The following is a 22,470-nucleotide window of genomic DNA, read 5'->3' as shown; positions in this document are numbered from 1 at the left end:
AAGTTCTGGAATAAGTCCGACATTTGGAGGATGTGATAAAAGTTCAGATGAGAAACTCTCAGCAGAAGAACAGAGCAGCACAACCTGCTCAACCATGATATCTGCTTTTCCTCTGACTGGGCTCAGATAATGAGTTGGCCCAATTAAAGTTGGAACGATGATGATGATGATGATGATGATGACTCTGCTTTAGAGGAGCAGAGTGGCTCTTCAAGTGCAGGCAGTGTTTAAGTACGTGTCCGTTCCTAAAGGACCTGCCAGTTTTAGGGGTCAGATGGAGTTTGGATGACAGAAACGGGATGGGGTGAACATGACAGCCCTTCATTTGACACAGGACTTCCGCTGTAATGATCTTTCGATGCTTAATTCCACAAATGCTAAAATTCCCCTGACAGTGGCAAATCCCTGAAACTGGGTGTAAAAGCTGCAGATTGCTGATGTTTTTACAGGTTGGTGCATCCTGATCTGTTTTTTTTTTAACCTTCGAGTCTGTACATTTGACACAAAAATTGTAAAATGTGAATCATCCTAAGAATGTCTACAACCAAACAAAAGGCTGAAGCAAATTGTGAAAAGAAAATTCCTGAGTTTGTTTGAATAAGAAAGGAAGTAGAAACTAGGTGATACTAATTAATCATCAACAGGTTTAAATAAGGGAAGAAACGTTACAACCCATCAACCACAGACAAGTGGTTCAAAGTAGTTCAAAGGCTAAAGCCTCATAGTAACCCAAACTCACCTCCTTCCATCAGTCTCCGGTGGACCATAAGCAGAAAGAGCTCCTGATGAATCCAGAGTTTAATACTCTCTCTGGCCACCTTTCGTTCATCTCAAATGCTTCCCCACTGTAATAGGTCCATGGCAACCGCAATATTTATTGCATGTCTTAAGCTAATAAATATGTGTACCAATTTTCCTGCCACTATGTCACACTAACTATAGCAACTTTCCTTAGCAACCAAAGGTTTTCCTCTGATCTGCCCACAGCTTTACCATGGTTGCACCAAATGAAATGTTGCTTTGAGTTTGAGACAGGGTCACTTCTTTTGACGTTTTTTTCTGCAGGACACTCTGCCGATCAAATGGGATTCATGGGATGCATTTTTCAACCAGAGAATCCAGATTGATGGCTGTTGCTATGCTGACGTTTAGCATGAGTGGAATCGATGGGTTTGTAATTGCGCTGAGAGATTTATTTGTTGATTTTGATCATGAATAAAAAATAAATTAAACAAACACCAAAAGTTTGCTTTGTCTGCCATCCAGACGCCTTCGTAGTGGGACATTACCTGCATGAGATCCCTGCGGCAGACGCTGCAGGTGATTTTGCTCCAATATTTCCCGCCTTTACCTGTGCAGGCTCAAGAACAATCCCTCAAGCGCCACTTAAGACTGTCAGCTCAGACAAAATAGAACAAATGGTTGTTTTAAGGTATTTCTGTAACCACTTTTATTGAGTTTACTTGTTTGTAGAAATATACAATGATGAAGCTAATTCTGAATTTTATGTAGGGTGGATATATTTAAATGAAAGAAGCCCAAAAAAAAGCTATGATAACATCCCTCATCTGTGTGTTCTTCCTGAACAACACCATAAACTTGGCTGCATTGTTTTCTAGCTAACCTGAGGCTCCACGTTACCTGTTGCTGCCCGATGACGACTTATATGAGAACGAGGAGTGATTGACAGTGCAGCGGGCCAATCGCGTCGATGCTAGTAGCAGGTGTCCGTCGGCCATTGACTATTCGGAGAGAGCGGGGGGCGGGGCTAAGGAACTGACGTTGCGCGCGCAGCCTTGGTGATGGCAAGTGACAGGCGGAGAGGAGAGGACGCGTCGAAAGTTTTCCGTCGGAGCAAAGGACCGCAGTTAGCATCGTACCATCGACTGACGGCGACTGGACGTCGTTTCAAAGACACGCCGAGCTCGTCTCCGTGAGTTTCAAGGCTGTTTTGCTCGAAGAAACCGTCACAACAAGTTAGATCGACTGAATTCGTAACGTCGACGAAGAGCCAAGACGAGGAGCAACGATGACGAACAGGGAGGACGAGTACGACTACCTGTTTAAAGGTGAGCGTACGTATGTATGCGCGCGCGCGCGTGTGTGTGTGTGAGGCCTTCATCCCACGGGGCGAATGTCCCGGTAGTCCGTGTCATTTGATGCCGGACTGTGTCGCTGCCCTCGCGCTTATGTCCCAGTAGCACCTGCTCCGGGAACTTTGCAGTTTCCCGCACGACTGTGTGACCCTGAACGCCACACCAGGTACACTGGAACCTGTCTGTACCTGAAAACCACCCCAGTTCCGGATTTTTGTTATATCATGTAAATGTAGACATCATAAATGAAAAATGCGGATTTATTTAAGCTTAGATGTGATATTGATTACCACGAAAGTGTGGTTTTCCCTCCGCGGGAAGTGAAAAAGACAGATTTTCTTACATTTGTATCTTCGGGTTTAGATACAAATAAATTGAGGCTCGATGGTTTAATGTGAGGCCGGAAACTAGTTTTAATAGGCCGTAACGTTTGCAGACATGTCATGATGTGGCATTTTGTATCAAAGGTGTAGTTACAGGTGTGTGGGGGTGGAGGCTTTGTTCCAGATGATAAGTGAGCAGACCTGCAGCCATCCCGGCCTTTTCTTATACACATCACTAAACAAGCATGTGCTGCCTAACTGGAAATACCTGCATGAAGAATGCTTGGCCTCGGAAAGAGCTGGGGTTGTGCGACTGTCACCTGCACTCTGAGACTCCTCCAGCTGTGACATCATTTGTCTGAATCTCCTCAAGAATGCTGATGAATGCTTGAAATAGGAAAAGGCCTGATATGGTCCCCTCAGTTCCCTTGTTTGGTGATTCAGGCTGAGTCACTTCAGCATTTTATTTCCCCCCTACATCCGGAAACTCAATGTTTTTACGGCTTTCAGGTCCATAAAGGCGTCTTTATTCTGTACAGTCAGCTGTCAGAAAGACAGTTGTCTGCAGAAATGAATCAGAATAGGTCGTAATGAAGTATTTAGTAGCCGTGGAACCAGCTGGATGGTCTGGTTTCATTCTTACAGTCAGTCAGTGGTTGAGGTGCAACCCTTGCTCTTCGGTATCAGTGAGGCAGAACAATGGCAGGCGACTGGGCGTGAAGGCTGCCAGCTTCACCCGTCTGGGATAATGATTTTCACCTCCACCCAGGATCTTTTGTGAAAGTGAAGAGAGTAAAACTTCACAACTGAGCAGGAACGTGGCTTCCTTCAGGGCGAGCGCTGCTGCTGCTGCTGCTTTGAAGGCCAGCTGCTAACCAGTTTCAACACTCCTGTTCCTGTTTCCCAACACCAGCCCAATGCGTCTGTGCCATAGGTTCCTTTAAACAGACTGACTCACCTGACTATTGTGGAAGTAGCCTTGAATCCGATCCGCCCTGCAGATCCAGCTTTGTTCAGAATTAAAGGAACAACAAATTATGAAAGAATCTCGTTCACCAAGCCTGGAGGGAAGCTCCTCATCCCAGCAAAGATTCTCTGAGCTTCATCTGGATTTAAAAACATCAAACTCTGGAGGCCAATAACAGCTGCGTTAGAGATCCTCCATCTGTCTGGGACGGACCCGCTTTGACATTTTCAGATTAATTATTTTTAAGGGTATCTCCATTGGAGATAAAATAAACCTTGAAAATATGAAGATCTGAATGAAACAGTTGCTCACTCTAGATGTTTTATAATCTCATCTGATCCCCACAGATTCAAACTTTTCTTTTTACTTGTCTCTGCCACATGACATTACCTGAAAGTCACAGAAAAATGAACTCGGAGTTCACAATAGCTAAGAGGTTAATTATTTGCTGCTATTGATGTTGTGGTTGGTTTATCTTGATATGTCTAATCAAATTCAGATTCAAACAACTTTGTTTATCCCCCAGAGGCAATTCTTTTTTAGGTGCAGGCAGGAACTTTGAAAAAAGTATATCTCCAAAATCTAAAGCTAGGTACACAACGGGCATTTGATGCAGATTCATGAATTCAAGTTTAGCCTATGCTGTTAGCACTGGACAAGCAGGGAGGGGCTTCCTCTTTTTCTACTGTTTACTTGAGCATGTGGCCCACCTGCTTTTGGACGAGGCTTGGTGGGAAATGTCGATGCGATTTGGGCACAAAATGAAAACGGTTCCGTTCATTGCTAGCCTCCTTGCAATGACAGCTATGGATTATTAGAGTGGCCTTGGTTTGAAGACAAACGTAGAAGGTGTCAGGTTTGTCGCCATGTCTAGGTTTACCAGATCCAGATGTCACTACCAAATCTTAAATCCTTAAGTGGTTTTGTATGTAGAGCCCGAAAACGGTCATAAAAATGCAAGGGTTTTAAACACACTTCGCAGAAAAAGGTGTGAACGTGGCTTAAAAGTAGGGCTGGGCGATATGGCCTAAAAATAAAATTTCCGATTTTTTTTTTTTTAAATTCGATTTCTGATTATTTTTTTCCTGATGCCCCCCACCCCCCCTCCCCACACACACTTAAGGAAAGCAATAAGTACAAACTGCAGAAAACTTAAGTTAAAGCAAATTTTGCTTTTATTTAAAAAAACACAAGACAAATGTAACCCCCATTTCTGGGATGAATAATCAATAAATGAACACTCTCTTGGAATCAAAGTCCCAGCTGTGTTTGAAGTCACACTTTGTAGTCTAGACTAAAAGGAGACAAACATTCACCTTGAGAGTAGCACCATTTTCTGAAGGATTAACAATACAGCTCATATGTGGGGTCTAAGGTTTTAATTAAATGAATAAACCCCGTCTTCTCCACTGTATAAATGGGTACCATGTCTTTGGCTATATGCAAAGCGACCGCTTCAGTGATTGTTTTCCACCGTGCCCCTTTCCTAGGGATGGGTACTGAGCCCCGGTATTGAACGAGTCCCAGGGCAACATTCTTTAAAGACCGCAGTATCTGTGAGATCTGACCTCAACGGTTCTGCTAGCGGTATTGGAGATAGTGGCATTTTTCTGTGTCCCACAAGATTTAAACTAGAGCTGTGACAGTGTGGGTTTTTTGATCACCGCGCTGATGAAGCAGCAGAAGTCGCGGTCGACCGCCCCCCCGCACACAAAATCCCCCGGCAGCCGCGTCACAAATGAATACAATTCATAATTGCAATGCAGTATTCTTTATTAACAAATAACATTAACAACTAACTACTGTCTAAGTAATTAACTAACTGTGTTGTAGGTGTTGTAGAATGAGTATATGTGTGTGTGTCAGGGCGCTGCGTGTGTAAGAGGAAAGAGCGCATGAGAGTGTGCACAAGTGTTGGGGGCGCGCGCTCATGTTTGGAGTTACAGAGTGAAGGAGAACAGTAATAAAAGGTTTCCCCCAGGTGTTGGAACAGGTTCGTGGTGCTGCTGCCTTTGACTGCGGTGGGCTTTAGGCAGGGTATGGCAGCAAACCCATACCAGTTCCAAACACAGAGGATTTTATTCCTTTCTTGGGAACAAACTTCCTAGTCTCACCGGTAGCCATGCTGTCGCTTGCTGTTTCTTGTGTGCTATGATGTTGTTGTCTATTGCTTGCCATACTGCCGTGTGAAATTAACGCTACGGAAGCTCTGGGGAGCCAAAAATGCGCCATTACACAAAAACTCGATTTAGTTATTTTTTAAATCGCCCGTAACAAGAAATTCAAATTAATTCATTCAATCCATTTTTCGCCCAGGCCTGCTTAAAAGTGACTTAACCTTCAAAAAGTGTGGAATAGATGTAAAAGTTATCTTCAGTTTAAAGGCAAACCATTGACTGTATATGAGAACTGGACTGAGTGACCCCCTCCCCCCCTGGCCTTCCAAACAGGAAGTACTCGCCTGCTCCAGTAGACTTCTACAGAGAAATGAGCAGCCAACCATTATTGCTCTGCTACCTTTTTTTTTAAACATGTTCTCGATAATCCTAATTTTGAGAGTGGTTGCCATAGAAACGTTGACTCAGACTGACTGGGACCAATCACCAATGCTTGCTGGCAACATGTGGCATCCAAATTGCGAAAATGAGCCACTAAATTGACTTCATTGAGCCGGAAGCGATTATTTTTCTACGGGTGACATCACAGTCATTCGGCAGTTCTCCTATATAGTCAATGAGGCCAAACACATTATTCATACTCCTTCTGATCAAAACAAAACCTTTGTAATAAAACTCATTTTTGCTCCTGAATTAGCCTCGATTCTGAAATATATGACAGAAGTGTAAAAACATCACTTTATCTTTTCTTGAACAGTAAAAAACAGTCGATGACACAGGCGAAAAAGAAACGGGCCTAAAATCAGCAGTGGCTCTAAATAAGGATGGAGTTGCTGTTGCAACGTCACCTTTCGGTTTGTTTTGGTTCATTTCAAGTAGTTTTATTTTGGCTTTTCTTCCCGTTGATTAAATTGGGACGTTGCGTGTTCCCTCCATGGCATTGAAACCTTTCACTTCCTGTTACAAATTAAAAGCCTTTCAACTTGCAAATGAATAGAAATGCTCTATTGGCACAAGGACTTTCATTGTGAAATATCAAAGTAGCAGCACAATAAAACGATTCAAGCTCACTTCAGATTGATTTCTGATCCGTTTGGAGGTGAGAGGCGCGTTCTCCCGCTGGTTTACACCTCTCTGGCTTTTTCTCTGGCAGTGGTTCTGATCGGAGACTCCGGTGTCGGCAAGAGCAACCTGCTGTCCCGCTTCACCCGCAACGAGTTCAACCTGGAGAGCAAGAGCACCATCGGGGTGGAGTTCGCCACCCGGAGCATCCAGGTGGAGGGGAAGACCGTCAAGGCGCAGATCTGGGACACAGCGGGCCAGGAACGGTACCGGGCCATCACATCAGCGTGAGTCCCCCACCGTGTTTGAGGATCCAGAGCCGAACATCTCGCATCCATATTTGTTCCAAATTCAACTCTGAACTACTATAGATGACGGAGAATCAGCTGGAAAATTCTGGAAATAAATGGTTAAGAAATAAAGAACCGGATCTTTAAACTTAAGTTCGGTTCCTTCAGATCTCTGTGGGGCCTTCAGCTTTTGGAAAATGGTTGAAACAGGTCCAGGTGACGTGGTTTGTGACGGTGCAGGTAACAGGAAAGGGGAACGTGCGTCCTCTGTGTGGCGTTCACGAACCCTCCATCCGCTGCGGAAAGCAGAGCGTTCATTAACCGTTTCTCTGAAGCTGTGACGCCTCTGCAGGAAACAGAGCGTCCGTCCATCCTCTGTCCTAAAGGCTGAACCTCCGTCAGAATCAGCAGAAATATTACCAGAAGCGAATCAGGACGTTCCTCTTTGCGCTCAGCAGGAATTGTCTTAGTCACAACTTCCGTGTGTGAATCTCACGTGCGCAAACACGCGTGAAGCCGGTCAGCTGGCGCCCATTTATGTGCCGCCCTGCTGTCCGGCTGCAGGTACTACCGCGGAGCCGTCGGAGCGCTGCTGGTCTACGACATCGCCAAGCACCTGACCTACGAGAACGCCGAGCGCTGGCTGAAGGAGCTGCAGGACCACGCAGACAGCAACATCGTCATCATGCTGGTGGGGAACAAGAGCGACCTGCGCCACCTGAGGGCGGTGCCCACAGACGAGGCCAGAGCCTTTGCAGGTACAATGCATTCGTCTGCTTTCAGGCAGAACATCCAGACTCCTTTCCTTATCTCTTGTCCTCTTCTTGGATGCTTTGATTTAACTTAAAAAATAGCTTAAAAACAGGAAAAGAGCACAAACCTTCAAAGGAAGTTCACTTGAAATGATTTGTCCGTGCAGCAAGTCGGTTTTTTTAACCAGAAAGCTCATAAGATTTTCAAATCTAGAAACAAGGAGTTCCACAATAGTATTGCAAAAAGGGGAGAATAAGAATAAAAAGCTAACGGTTTGGCCCAGTAATAAGTATGTTTTTGCTAGTTCTAGGAAAATGGTTGTATGTACCCAAAGTAGGTCATTTTGGTTACAGAAAGCTGGAAAAACTGACTCACTCTAGACCAAAATGTGAACAAAATGAGAATTTTAGAACAGGTTTTTCCAACTTTATTAATCATCATCAAATCTAAAACAAGCTCCAATTCTTAAAATATATATATATAATATAATATATAATATATATATATAAATATATATATATAAATATATATATATATATATCCTTAAAATTGAACCAAAAATTAGTGAAGCTTTTTTTTTGTGTCTTAAATCAAGTTTTTCTATTTTCAAAAGTTTAGATCCAAAGGATTTGGACTCATTGTAATGATAATTTCCATATTTGTAGATCCTGGCTCCTAGTGAGACAAAACATTGTCGTCTGTGCTGATTTTGAGAAAAGCCCGGAAAGCTGCAGAGCAAAGAGGAGTTAAAACGGCTTCAAACCTGGTAAAAGATCTGGACGGTCTAAAACTGAGGTCTTTGCAAGGCTCAGATAGTTTGCAGTGTTGGTTCCTGGACTCTTCAGAATTCCTCAGAGAGCCCCCCCCCAGCTTCCATTTCTTGCAGCCTCTTAGCTCACAGCTCGGACTGTGCAGCCCGTCTGGGCGGGTTCTGCCCCGTGATACTTTTAAACATTCTTACAAACCCAGTGTTTTATTTTGAAAGAACTTTATTGAAGCCTTTGCGTTTTCATGAAATCTGGCCTCTGCTGACCATAAAGTTGGCATATAGAACTGAAATGAAACCTCTCAACCCCCCTCCTTTTCCTTAGCGTATTCTGCTTCGACTTTGATAAGTTAATACAAATAAAAGCGAGTCGTCTGCTGCGACCTGCACTGACCCACAACACTAAACACAACTGTGTCTTTGTGTGGCAGCAGGACTGAGACATGCTCCTCTCCTCTGCAGGACATTTCTCCTAATGACTGGGGAGTTTGAAGTGAACAGCGCCCCCTGATGGCGTGCAGGTTCCTCCTCAGCCTGTATTGATCATCTGAAAAACCTCAGGAGACAAAGGGCGTCTTTGTTTCCTGTTTTTTAGAGACTGACACCTAGTTTACATGAGGACGGCAGCAGGCCTGTGTCTATGCAAAGCGTTTGAGCCGCTCAGCTGAAAGACATCACTGCAGCAAAGAGGAAGAGCTTTCGAATAGTCCTGTTAGAGTCTGAGATGAGAGGGCCTGACGCCCGCCTGCCTCAGGCTGTCATGGCATTTCAGCCACAGTCCAGGGATTTTCCATCATGACTCACTCAGACCCACAATCGTAACAACATTAGCATGTTTACACACCTCCGTTTTATGAATGTTCGACAAAGTTACTTCTCCTAAACTGCTTTGTTTCCTACATAAACCTTCTGCTTTTGTCTTTTCTTTTCTCTCAGAGAAGCACGGCTTGTCCTTCCTGGAAACGTCGGCGCTGGACTCTTCTAACGTGGAGCTGGCGTTCCAGACGATTCTGACAGGTCAGCTTTGTTTTATCTAAGTTTTAGTGAGGAAGCATGTTGACATTTTACAAGTATTCAACAAATGGAGTACAAAGTGTTTGCTATTTTTAAGTTACTTTTACAAGAACATTAGAGCTTTGATGTTTGTTCTAATGGCTTTCATCGTCTTGGATATTCACACAAACTCATAAATGAAATCACAACCATTTGTGGAAACCTGCAATATCCGATCTAACTGGCTTAACATACTCCGTCTTCTTAGACCTTATCCTTTAAAATCCTTTAAAGGAGAAACAGAAATGTATACAATTGAAAACTTTCTCCAATAACGTTTATCCTTAATTGATTCAGGCTTGAGTCACGTCCTCCTTAGAGCCTTTTTAACAGCCTTTTCTCCTTATTTACATTAAAACACATTCACGTTCACCTTCAATCCTGGAAGGGCTGCAACAAGTCAGTTCAGTGTCTTTTTAACACTTGTAACAGCAGAAGAAAACAAAAAAACAAAGTCTCGTTTCTTTCAAGAGTTTTAGAGCATCATCTCTTCTCTGCCACTAGGTGGCAGCAACACCCTGTGAATGCGTGCAAGCAGCTCTTCATCTGAAAAATAAAGTGTTTTTAGTTTATAAAGTCGTTGATGCCCCAAACACACACACACAGAGGTAACATAAAAAGAGCAATAACTCTGACCTCTGCTCCTCCAGGCAGTCCATGTCTGCCACTTTGTGATTTTGAGGCCGTTTGAGTTGTCCATCTCTGCCGATTTGGCTCACTTTCAAACCAGCGGGCATCCTCCCCGATCCTCAGCTTAATTTTTGAGGAACTGAAGTGAAAACCATCAGAGTTTGCACATCCCACGTTCTGCTGGGTCCGCTGGAGCTCGGCCAAAAGTCTGCGGCTTTTAGTTGTACTTTTTTATGCCGTTTGTTGCTCAGATTTCTCTGCACCTCCTCACTTCCCTGCGGCCCCTCCTCTTCCTCACAGCCATCTACAACATCGTGTCACAGCGGCAGATGTCGGGCCGGACCGACAGCGACTTCTCCCCCGCCTCCAACGTGGTTCCCATCAGTGTAGAGCCCACGCAGACCTCGTCTAGTAAGGGCTCCTGCTGCCAGAACAACTGAGACTTCAGCGCCGACCTTCTCCTTCAAGTCCAGCAAACCAGAGGACATTGGGGGGGGTGGGGGCACGGAGACGGGTAGACGGGCTCTCTCAGGCTTAGAGAAAGTGAAGAGGAGGAGGAGCAGGGATGGTAACGAGCTATAGAAAAGCGGACAGGAAGTGCGAGGAGTGAATGGGTGGGACAAAGGTGAGCCCCTCCCACCATCAAAACAGCTACATCATCAGACACAATACAACATAAAGCTTAACGCCCTTTTTCTGACTCATCTTTTCTATTTGTCTTTCATCAAAAGAGAGTTGGAGGATGTACCAGATACAATATTTATGCATATAGAATTATGGACGGGTAGACATACGCACACACAAAGGTTGGGACAGACGGACGGACATAGACAGAAAGATGTCACAACGAAAAAACAAACATACATGTGTACACAGACGCATTGATGTATTGACTGACTTAGTTTGACATTCAGACAGACGTACCGTCAGACTTAGTCAGATGTTCAATCAGACAGACCTACAGTAGGACAGACGTGCAGTAAGACTTTCAGACAGACGGACAGTAAGAGATACAGCCAGACGTACCATCAGACTTACAGTCCTACGTTCAGACATCAGACAGATGTACAGTAAGACAGATGTACAATCAGACATTCAGACAGACATAAAGTCAGATATAAGTACACACATAGGTAGTGATGTACATAGAGACCAAAGGACAGACGTACCGTCGAACATTCGGTCAGATGTAAAGACAGACGTAGGTTCAGACCTACAGGCGTACGGTCAGTCGTAGGTCTGAAATGTCCCTTCACCCCTTTTTCTAGACCAGAATGATCAGCTGCTCGTCTGCGTTCTTTCAGATCTGGATCAATTTTTGGGTTCTGTGTTTTGGGGGGGGGGGGGGGGTGTTCTGTGTGTGTTTATGTGCTGGAAGGGGTCGGTGTGACCATGCAGGGCAGCTTAGCCCCCACCACACACCCCTTCCAGTAGTGCCTTCTTGCCTCCCTGGCTCTCCTCTGGATGAGTCATGTTGGCTCCAGGCTGCAGAGCTTCACCTGTAAGACGGCGAGCGTCGCTCCTTGACCCCCCCCCCCCCCCCCCCTCCCTCGCCCCGTCTCAGCCTTTGAGGCGTCAAGGAGGCGATTCCAGGGTGCCTTAAACGCATGCAGGACACCACTGCTGCTGCTGCCTTCTAGCTAGGATGGATGTTGTTAGATGGGATAATGTTTTTTGGGGGGGGGCTCCTATGGGCTCGGATGCTGAGACGGCGTGTTTTACTGTAGATGAAATCCTGCGCTGCCTGTACTCTGTCTGTCTGTCTGCGTGGAACTGGAACAAGACTCTGCCTGCTGGGATCTCCCCGAGGTCTGCCGGCGCTCTTTGTTTCCTGTCAGGGCTGGGGGGGGCGGGCGGGCGGCGTTCAGCAGCCGCGTTGGTGTTGGTCAGGATCTAATAGTTTAATAGATGAGGAAAGAGAGCATCGGTAGGTGGGGGGGCCAGCACATCCAAAGGTTACGGACACACAGATGGCGTTTCCACATCAACGCGGACTGCCGCCGAACACAAGGCATTACCTGGGGGGGGGGGGCTATGGGTTCGGGGCCTTTTTAACCTTTATTCTAACATATGTATATCCGGACTGCACGTGTACAAATAAATCTATCTCCTTTGTTACAGACGGCTCTCGTGTCTTTGCGGTGGACGGGCCCGGTTTTCGGGCGATGACATAATGGCCCGTGTAATCTAAGATTTCTGCAGAGTGCTGCTGCTGCTCGGCCCTCTGATTTCTGGTATTAAATATTAATGGTCATCATCAAAGGATCAATTCAGCCGCCAGGAACTCCTGGTTGAAAAGATTTTTTAAAAAGAAAAGCGCTCAGAGTCGGCTTCAGCTGGAGATCATTTCATTTCCATTTTATTAGAAACATTTACAATACATCTTCAATCTTGAAAAAATAACAAAGAACCAGAACTAACATGGAGCAGATACAATAATAATATTATTAATAATAAAAATGTCTCCAAAAAATGTTATTCACCAAAAAAAAGTGTGCTATAAGAAATAAACCTGCAATATCACATGCCTCATAAAGGGCACGGCACACTGTGACAGAGTTCAAACACTTCTTATGCCTTTTTTTTTTCCTTTTTCCTGTTTTAGTCTTTTTTTTGTTTTTCTTTTTTTTGTCGAGCTGTTTGCCCGTCCATCGGAGTGTTGGCTCGGGGCCGCAGCAGCGACCCTCCTTCACTGCTCACAGAGAAACCAGAAACTAACGCACTACTAGTACTATCTTCAGACCGGTATGAAACACCTCCACTGTGCCGGAAAAATTGGAAACGCTACCAAAAGACAAACTGTCGGACTGTATCGGCCTCTCAGGAAGAACCAGCGCCGCCAGAGCCGAACCGGCTCCCTGCTTAAACGGCACCGGCGGGTCGGGCCTCTGCGCGGGGCTGAGGTGGTCTGGCTCAAACTCTAGAGACTCCCAACTATGAAAATCTACAGCGGAGAGGCGGACCGGGCCTCACCAGCCCCGCCTCTCCGGTCTAAGTGACCATACAACATACATGCAAACTACCACGGTAATGAATCTGCTGTGTGTGTCTTGTCTGTGTGTGCGTCTAGTTACATAGATCTACAGCGCTGCCGCCTTGCTCCCGCACCGGGGAGGAGCGGAACCATCGATCAGGCGTTACGGCACTCACCGATCGGCAGATCGATGGCGGATGTAGAGGTGGAGTGAGTGTTCAGAGAATGATGTGCAGCCCTAACGGCCGGACGGCCGCGGCCGCCTCATCCATCCCAAGCAGTTCTCTAACATTTCTAGAAGAAAAAGCGAGTTTAGATTACAGAGGAAATGAGCGATGAGTTTCAGTCAGTCAGTCGGTCGGTTAACGAGGGGGACGAGGGGGCTTTACAGCAAGCAGCATTGAAAAAGCATGCTGATGCAAGAAAAATAGAGAATTGAGGCACAAAATCCAAACTCTGTGACTAAAATATCTCCAAATCCTAAAAAATAGTCTATTATTTTCTGTCACTATTGCGCTGGACGCACGTGATGTTGAGAGCGGCGCACGTCTGAAGTTAAAATTTTCAGCTATAAGAGACTCGCTTGGAAAAAAGTTTCCATAACTTTCATAAATAAAACTTCTTATTTTAGTAGAAACTGACTTCCTGTTTTTTTAGAAATATATTAACTTCTTGTCATTTGAATTAAAAAACAAAACGTCTTGAGGTCACTCATAAATATGTTGCTTCATTTTTTTTTTCTTCATAAATAACATCCAGATACTGACTTCTTTTTTTCCTCTGCTTTCTATGAAATAATAGCCCATGTTAGCAAAATAGATTAGAGAAACTGTAATATGTTTTTTTTATTCATTTTTAAGTTACTTTCTATAAATGTATGCGGAAGAACTCAAATATAGACTTAAGTTGAAAACTCATTGCAAATATTTCCTAAAAAAAGACAAACAAACAAACTTAAAGCTGACGTATAGAAATCAACAGGAGGGGGGGGCAGAGGGGCTGCCCCCCCCCCTCCTTTCAGCTGTGTCTCTTTACATTCAAATGCATTGCTTCTTTCTATTTGTGACATGTTGGTACGTTTGCTTAAGTGCATCCATTGAAAATAAGGATTTCCTATCACTCCTTTAAAAGGGATTCTACATAAAATGCATAAAAAGAGCTTTTGGATATTAAGAGAAGGAAAAAACATCTACTGTAATATTAAGATTAATACAATATTGTAAATAATACTAACAAGAATAAGTCGCCCCGCCCTCAAAGTAGCTGCTGCTGGACAACAAGACTTTAGCATACTCTTAGGAGTCATCATAATGATAATAATAATATGGATCAGTTAAACTACACGGTAAATATGTGGTTTCGAACCAATGTTCACTTTAAAGTCTTAAAGCTTTTGTACAAATATCTGGAGCTCTTCAGGCGACCGTAACGTTTCCGATAAATCTTACCTATGTTACTATATTTCACTAACATGCAGTTCAACTTAAGACTTACGAACCAAAGTGCCAGGATGGAATTTGACGGATCAGACTCTCCTTTTTATCTACGAGTTCATAAACTCTTTCTTTTTCTTTTTTTGCTGTTGTTCTTTGGCTACTTTTTCCTTTTCAAAGAAAAGAAAACCAGGCGGTGCAAAACAAACAAACGAACATGATGATTGTGGGGGGAAAAACTCCAAAGAACAGCGTCCTCTTTTTCCTCTATCTCCCCAAAAACAACCAGAAACAATTCCTCAAGTTTGTGATTGATGCGCAACGTAAGACTGTTGTCCTTAATAAAAAATAAAGAACAAAAGCTGAGTAAGCAGGCGGATTATTGCTTTTTGTCTGATAAATAAAAGCCGTTTCTTTATGTTGGGAAAACGCTAATAAACATTTACGGATGGTGCGGTTCATATAAGGATCTTTATTAGAGTCTGGTAAACTTATCTCTATATTTGGATGGAGTTAAAATAATATTTCTTACACGTATGGATCTATCTGATATACTCTAATGGATGAGGGGACACATATAGAAAAGACCGGGGCCCCCACCCCTTCTGTGAATATGACCCTCGCCTCAGCGGGGCCTCCTGCAAACTGTATTTACACGACAGGAGGACGTCCTCGTCTCTGAACCGGCGTCAAACCAACTAAATGATAGGGAATCCTTATGTGCACGTCTGTCCGATTTGAGTTCTTGTTCACCATCACGGGTCGGTTTGGTTTCCATCTAAACGTTTTGTAATAAGGTGCTTCGTTTTCTCGTTTTGATCAGAAGTAATGTGTGTGTTTTTTGTTTTTTTTTGAGAGGAGCCCCCGACCCCCCCCCCCCATCCCCCCTCACTGCCCAACCATCCACCCTTCCTCTCCCCACCTGAACGGCTTGATTCACATTCTTCTTTATTCAAAAATAACTGCTTCTTCTTCTTCTTCTCATCTTGTGTTTCTCGGGAACGCTTCCATCAAAGATGCTACGATAAAAAACGTTAAGGCAACAAAACCAAAAAAATACTTAGAAAAGTGGAAAAAGTAAAATAAGACTAAAAACGAGCATTGACCAAAATGTGTAAACCCCCCCCCCCCCAATCTCTCTCTCTACAGTGTCACACCTATGAAGGGGGAGGGGGGCACCATGCATGGCCGCTGTGTGACAGCAGCTCCTGAAAGACCGTCAGTGGAGCGGCTCGGTCTGCAGGGTCTCATTATTTTTTCTTTCTTTAACCCCCCCCCCATCATTCAACAGCTCTAATCCCTGCCCCTACCCCCCCCCCCCCCCTGGCTGGGGCTGAAGTAGGCGCAGGGGGTGTGTAATTCGATTCAGCGTGAGCGCCGCTTAAACGGGGCGTTTCCTCTGCTTTCCTGTCAATCACAATAGTCTGATTTCACTCTGAAGGGGGGGGGGGGGGGGGTAAAGGCCAGACATGCGTGGGGGGGGGGGGGGGTCCACACATCTAATCCCGTGGTACCGAATGTTCAAAGCCTTTCAAGGTAACGTGAATGTTTAACCCTCCCTCCATAACGAAAGACAACCCCCCCCCCCCCCCCCCCTACAGCCGCCGCCAGATTCAGATTCAGCTTCCAATCTGTGGTGTGTTTGGGGACAAAAGAGACCCCCCCCCCCCCAAACACACCCCTTTTCCCCTAGTTTGCTAGAAAAGGAGAAAGTGGGGGAGGCATGGAGTAAAGAAGGGGGGGGGGGGGTCCTGCTTGCCCAGCTGCACCCCCCCCCCCCCTTCACACACACATACATAGGCGGTCCGCACCTGGACCGACCCATTTGCCTAATTGTAAATGAGTGGATCCAGGCCGTGTCGGAGCTCTGCACCCCCCCACCCCACCCCCACGCCACTACCGGGCTCAGACAAAGCCCCCCCCCCAAAATAGCGGGGTGGAAGAGAAGAGAGCCAGCCGGCTTGTGGGGGGGTTCAACGTGCGCCGCAAAACACCTGCTCCTGTACAGCTTTGCTAATTGCGGCGGGGTGGCACCCCCCCACACACACACGCTTTGTGGCCAAGTGACCGGGCGGGACAATGAGCGGTGCCACCGAGGACGGGCCAGCTGGACCAGCTCCAGGGCCTTCTTGACCTCACAAGTGAAATCAATGCCGAAGACGCCGGGACCTACCGAGGCCGCGGCAGGAAGGCGGCGTTTGACCCCCGCCGGCTCTCAACGACCCTCATTCAGCCTTTTGTTTGCTTCACAGCAACGTCAGAGTCCAGAACCGCGCCACAATTCAATCCTGTTTTACGCCGAGATGATTGTAAGGTGCTTCTTTCTTTTTTTTTTGTCCTTCTGGGTCAGTCAGTCCAACAAGCGTCCTCCAGCTTCAGCATCAACCCACTTGGTAGGAAAGCAAAAGATGGGATCGTAAAAAGGTTCACATTACTTGTGTGTCCACTCTGTGATTCATGAATGAAAAACAGCAGCAGTCAAAAAACTCAAAAAGCAAGGTACTATACTTCTCTTATAAACAAAATTTTTATAAAATATATATGCATATATATGTATATATATATAAAAAAGGAAAACTTAAAAATATTTCTTAGACTTTTTAGTAAAGCAAGCAGGGCCTTCTAAAATATCTGCTTGGTCGGTTTAAAATTTTCTGAAAACAAAGGTGTAGAATAGTAATAATCATAAGAACTCATCGCTGGAGAAACACTGACAAACTGAGAGTAAAAACGGGGGCGGTTCCTTAGGAGAATATCCGGATGGCCTGAGTGACCTGGGTGTGGCACACCGGGCACTCGGGGTGGTTCAGCTCGCAGATTCGGATGGCGCACTCCATGCAGAACAGGTTGTGGCCGCAGGGCACCAGGGCGGCCGTGACCTTGCTCTCGAAGCAGGTCATGCAGTCCCGTACGCCGGCCGGGGGCGAGTCCGGCAGCGGGATCCGGCCGGGGAAGCCCTCGCCCGCCGAGGTGGGCTCGCTGTGGGCGCGGCGGGCCTGGGCGTGAGGTGAACCGGACACCACGCTGCTGACCGAGGAGCCGTTGGTGGGCTCGGGCAGGCCGGGGGAGAGTCTGGTCAGGGGCAGCGGGAGACCGCCGAAGCTCTTGGAGCGCTGCTGGGCGTAGAAGGCCACCTGTTTGGGGTAGTCGGGGTCGCCCCAGCTCTGCGTGCCCTCGGATCCGAAGTAGGAGCAGGTTTTCTCCCCGGGGCTGGAGAAGCTGCCCTTGCTGTAGACTCCCCCGCTCTCGCCTCCGCCCCCGCCTCCAACCATGGCATCTGAGAAGTTCTGGCGGTAGTTGCTGGTCAGGGGTTTGCGCTGACCCCCCTGCATCCCCCACACCTGCTGCAGCCGGCTCTCCAGCCCGCCACCGCCCCCCGGGCTGCTCCCGCCGTTCGGCCCCAGACAGTCGTTCTCATTGTTGTGGTCGTGCAGGCCCCCCGTTCGGAAGGCGATGTGGGCCTCGATCTCCTCGCGGGCCCGCTCCGCGTTGCTAGGCGACCCAGTGATTTCAAAGACGGGGTCGCGGTCCCGGCTGGGGGTAACGATGTAGGTGCAGGTCTGCTGCTGGATGCGCTTGATGGTGGAGCCTTTGGGGCCCACCACCAGCCCCACCACCCGGTATGGCACTCTCACCTGAATGGTGGTCTGACCCGGTAGCGGCGTGGGCGGGGAGCCGCTGAAGGACACTCCCAGCTTGTTTCGGGACGCCCGGAGCATGGAGAAATGTTCAGCAGCTGAGATGATCTCTCTGCGGGCCAGGGCCACGTCCTCTTTCCGGCCCGTTATTAGGAAGACAGGCTCCTCCCCCCGGACTGGCGTCTTGATGTAAGTGTTAGTCTTGGCCCGTAAGGCTTTGATCTTGCAGCCTGCAGGGACAAAAAGAAGCATCAGCTGATCACACCCACGTTTGCACTAAGGTTCACTCGTCATCTGAGGGTGGCGGGGGCAGTTCCTGTCCTCTGACCTCCGGCTGAACCCGCAGTCTGCCCTGGTGCACTTCACCTTAGAACCGCGCTCCACAGCCGCTCTGTTTTTGTTCATCCTGCCAATCTTTGACTCTATTAAGTGTCTTTCAGAAGGCGTCCGAACGTGAGTGAGTGCTGCTTAATGTAATCTCAGGAGGAATTATCCGGGCAGGACCCGGCCGGATGCGTTTCAGCCCTCCTCCGGGGGGGGGGGCAGGTGCTTTTAAGGTCAAGGAGAAGATAGCAGTAAAGAGGACACACATCCCAGATCTGCTCCTGGATCTCAGAACCAGTTCAAGACTGAGCTGGTGACGAGCAAAGACGGCGCCACGACTCACACCACGTTTCCTAAAGCAGTCCCAAACAAAAACAGGCAGGGGGGGTTGACTAAAGCGACCTGAAATTAAGGTCAGCGTAGACGCTCACTCCGCAGACGGGCTGTGACGTGTGCCATTTAAAAGCAGGGGGTGTGTGAGGCGGGGGCCAACCAACGAAGCCCCCACTCCCCACCGCCCCGGATCAACCCAGCGTGCTCCCAGTCATCCCATTTACGCCCAGGAAAGCAGGCATCGGAGCGGGAGAGGGGCGTGTCTGCAGGACGCCCGCTACAGCTGTTCGGGTCACCTGCGGTTCCAGTGTCGGTTCTGATGCTCCATGCGGGACTGCAGGTGGAGCCCCCCCCCCCCCCCCCCCCCCCCTTTCAAGATGGACATCCATGTGCTTCAGAGAGGCGTGGTGCATCAGGCCCTCGTGCTCACTTTCATTCAGGCCAAGGCAGGGAGAGGCGCCTCAACCCCCTCCTCCATTACCACCAATCAATAAGAGGAAAAAATCCATTGTCCTCCTTAAGGAGCAGCTCCATCAAATCAAAGCTCAAATCAAGAAAAAAGCTCTAAAACACCAACTTTTGCACACACACACACCCCCTCCCCTCCACACACACACCTTTGTTTGACAGACGCTGTCACACACACACCTCCCTCCTTACTGTAAGAAGGAGCTGTCTGGAATTGAACTTTCCAACTTGATCCATTGAGGAGCAGCGGCTCCCTTTGTTCCCGCGTGTCTGTGGGCCGGTGCGCAACATAAACAACGAGCTGATTTAAAATAGGGAGGGGTGGAGGGCAACCCCCCCCCCCCCCCCCTCACACACATAACTGGAGTCTGGAGTCCCCTGCCTTTTTGAACCGTCTGGCGCGCGGCTCAGACGACAAAGGAGGCGAGCGCTCCGCGTGCGCGTACATGGAGCCGCGCGGAGCGACGCGCAGGTAAATACAACTTGTAACGGTTGTAGCTGAAAAAAATAAATAAAAGTGGGAGGCTGATGTGCACGGTGTAGGGGGTTAGGGAGGGGGGCCCGCAGAAAACGCATGCACGCGCACGCACACACCACTCCCTTTCTTTGTCAAATAACAGCAGGTAACAGTTAAAGAAGAGAAAACAAAGCGCACCGGAGCCGCGGCGCCCCCAGCCCCAACTGCAGGGTGGGGGGAGGGAGCGCGCGGGGCTCCGGTGTAAACAGCCCGCCGCCCCGGTTACCTTGTCTCCCCACTATCTCGGCCACATGTTCGGAGCTCGGCACCGGGACGCATTCCGTGATGTTGCAGCCTCGTCCCTTCGTCTCGCCGCCGGAGCCGCTCTCGTACAGGGCGCACAACTTGCTCTTCCCCTGCAGGATGGCCGCGTCCCCGCCGCTGTTCGTGTGGTTGTGGTGGTGGTGGTTGTTGTTGTTGTTGTTGCTCCGGTCCTGCACTCCTGTTGTTGGGGCTCCGCCGCCGTCCTCGCCTTCCCCGAGCCCCAGCAGCGACAGCTGGCCCAGCGCGACCCTGAGGGCGCGGGAGTCGTCCTCCTCCTCGTCTGGCGGCACGAGGAGGCCCTCGCCGCCGAAGCCGGAGCCGGCCAGATCCCCGCCGAAGCCCCCATTTTTCTCCATGATCCCTGCTAGAACCAGCAGGCTAGGCATGGCTAACAAAAGAGTGTGTGAGACAAAGACAGGGAAAGAGACTGGAGAAACAGCACCCGTGCCGCCTCCTCCTTCCACACCCCCACCTCCCTTTCTCTGCGCTAGTCCCTCCCATAGCCCGCCCCCCTCCTCCTCCTCTCTCCTCTCCATCCGCCAGACTCTCCTACAGTAGTCTCTCTCCGGGACGCGGGGCTGTCTGCGCCGTGGAGGGGGCTGGGCGAAGCGTCGCTCCACCCAGTCTGGGTTCCACCGCTCCCCGCGCCGCGCGCAGACAAAAAAAACGCCAGCCGACCTCGCGGCGGAGCAGTCCGGTTCTCGGTGAGCATGCGGCGGTGCAGGAGGAGAATCCCCACCGCCACCCCCCCTGTCTAAAAATCTAAAAAAAAAAAAAAAAACAAATGACGGCGACGCGGAGCCGCAGCAGCCTTATGTAAGCGCGGCCGTGCGGGATGTAAACATGCCGCGCGCACATGTCTGTGGCGGGGGCGTGGGGAGCATCCGAGTTCCGCTTTGAGGAGAAAGCACTTAAGTTAACGGATATTTATTATTGTTTCGGGGGGGGGGGGGCGCTTTGCTGCAGGTCAACGCGCCGTCATCTCCGATGCGCACGAGGATGTTATGTATAGGAGGCAGGGAAGGGTGTCTGGGGTGGGGAGCAGGAGGAGGAGGAGGAGGAGAGAAAGGGAGTTGTCAGACAGGCGCTGCAGACCCGATGCAGTGGGAGGAGGAGGAGGAGGGGGGCGGTATCGTTGGAGCCCTGTACATTTCCCGTTAGAAAAAAAAGGTTTTGCAGCAGCTCCGGTGAACAAAGAGACCCCCCCCCTCCCTAACCGAACGCATCCGCGGCGGCTCTGCAGCTGGTCCCGCACGCTGCCTCCAGCTGCAGTGACGGCCGCCCCGCATCCTCTTTGTGTGCACTTTCACCAGCTCCACCTGCCGGCCTCGCTGCTCCAGCTTTCATGAATGACTTCAGACGTCTTGTTGCACGTGGTTCCACCCCCCCTGCACGAAACAACCCTGCAACTCCAGCACGTGCGCGCGTGTGCGTGGAGGGGATCCGGATACCTGCAGAGCAAACTCTGGGGAGGTTCGGCGCGCGGCTCCAGCACGGTGCAGGAAGTTTGTGGCTGCAACACCTGGAAGCAAAGCAAACACCTGACGGGCGGGAATTTCTTTGTGCTCCCGGAGGAGGTGTCGGTTTCATCTCTGCGCTGTGACTCCCATCCGTTCAGTTAAACGTGCGTGACCTCCTCCTCACACAGCAGAGAACATGAGAGAGCCTCAACATGGCAGCATGACTCCGCTCCTCCAGACCTGCAGCTTCAATGTGATCCCAGCACCTCCAGCAGGAGCATCCTCCTCCTCCTCCTTGCTGGGATGGGATGTGGAGCAGGTGTATTCACATGCCTAATCAAGGTCTAGACAGGCTCTCCAGGTGGTAACCACGAAGGGGCTGCCACCCCCAGGGTGCTCTGTGGAGGGGAGCTCACACGGTGACTCCTGGTGTGAGGCCAGGATCACAGCAGCACAAACACGAAGACTCTTTTTCAATATTCATTCAAGAAATTAACAAGATTTCTGTAAAAAAGACAACCATTTAAAAAATATTTGCTGAAAGTGTTGGCCAAAAGAGTGACGCAAAAAATATTTATTTTTAAGATCTTTAGGTAATTATTTGTTGCAAACTTATAGGACAAGAAACAACAAGTGTTATAAACTGATGGCTGATGACATCCACTTGTGTGCTAAGGGCTGAGTCAATAGCAGAGCGTTTAAAAAAAACAACAACAACACAAAATACTATCAAATGATGCTAAAATGCAAAAGCAGAAGCTTAACCCTCAATAAGCTTCAACTCAGCGGCCCGTTTCATCTCCAGAACCCCTTCCTTCAGTCATATCACCCCGGTTCTCCACTGCCATTACCTCAAACTCCTCCCGTTTACCTTAAAGGCCCCCCATGACCTGGCTCCTCCTTATCATTCCGACCCACTCCAGAGCAAAACTGCCCAGGACAGAGCCGGCCTTCCTAACCAGTTTGTTAAGCCTCTTCAAGTCTCTGCCTGCACTGCCCCCC

The 22,470-nt window shown here is 48.4% G+C and overlaps 2 protein-coding genes across 2 annotated transcripts; one reads left to right on the top strand and one right to left on the bottom strand.

The window, feature by feature from the left end:
• Positions 1-1,784: 1,784 nt before the first annotated feature.
• rab11al (RAB11a, member RAS oncogene family, like) lies at positions 1,785-12,175 on the top strand. Its single transcript, XM_004078367.5, has 5 exons — positions 1,785-2,069; positions 6,657-6,852; positions 7,420-7,613; positions 9,311-9,391; positions 10,358-12,175. Exons 1-5 carry the CDS (start codon positions 2,030-2,032, stop codon positions 10,495-10,497), a joined length of 651 nt encoding a protein of 216 aa, XP_004078415.1. The 5' UTR covers positions 1,785-2,029; the 3' UTR covers positions 10,498-12,175.
• A 213-nt stretch (positions 12,176-12,388) lies between these two features.
• On the bottom strand, positions 12,389-20,498 carry mex3a (mex-3 RNA binding family member A). The gene is made up of 2 exons (XM_023964080.2): positions 19,971-20,498; positions 12,389-18,332 (listed from the first exon to the last, which is right to left on the bottom strand). The coding sequence occupies exons 1-2, from the start codon at positions 20,392-20,394 to the stop codon at positions 17,209-17,211; spliced, it is 1,548 nt and encodes a 515-aa protein (XP_023819848.2). The 5' UTR covers positions 20,395-20,498; the 3' UTR covers positions 12,389-17,208.
• Positions 20,499-22,470: the final 1,972 nt, after the last annotated feature.

The sequence above is a fragment of the Oryzias latipes genome, chromosome 16 (genome assembly GCF_053564925.1).
Source record: "Oryzias latipes strain Hd-rR chromosome 16, Olatipes_Hd-rR_3.1".
NCBI lineage: Eukaryota > Metazoa > Chordata > Actinopteri > Beloniformes > Adrianichthyidae > Oryzias > Oryzias latipes.
This window is presented reverse-complemented; position numbering and strand designations above follow the sequence as displayed.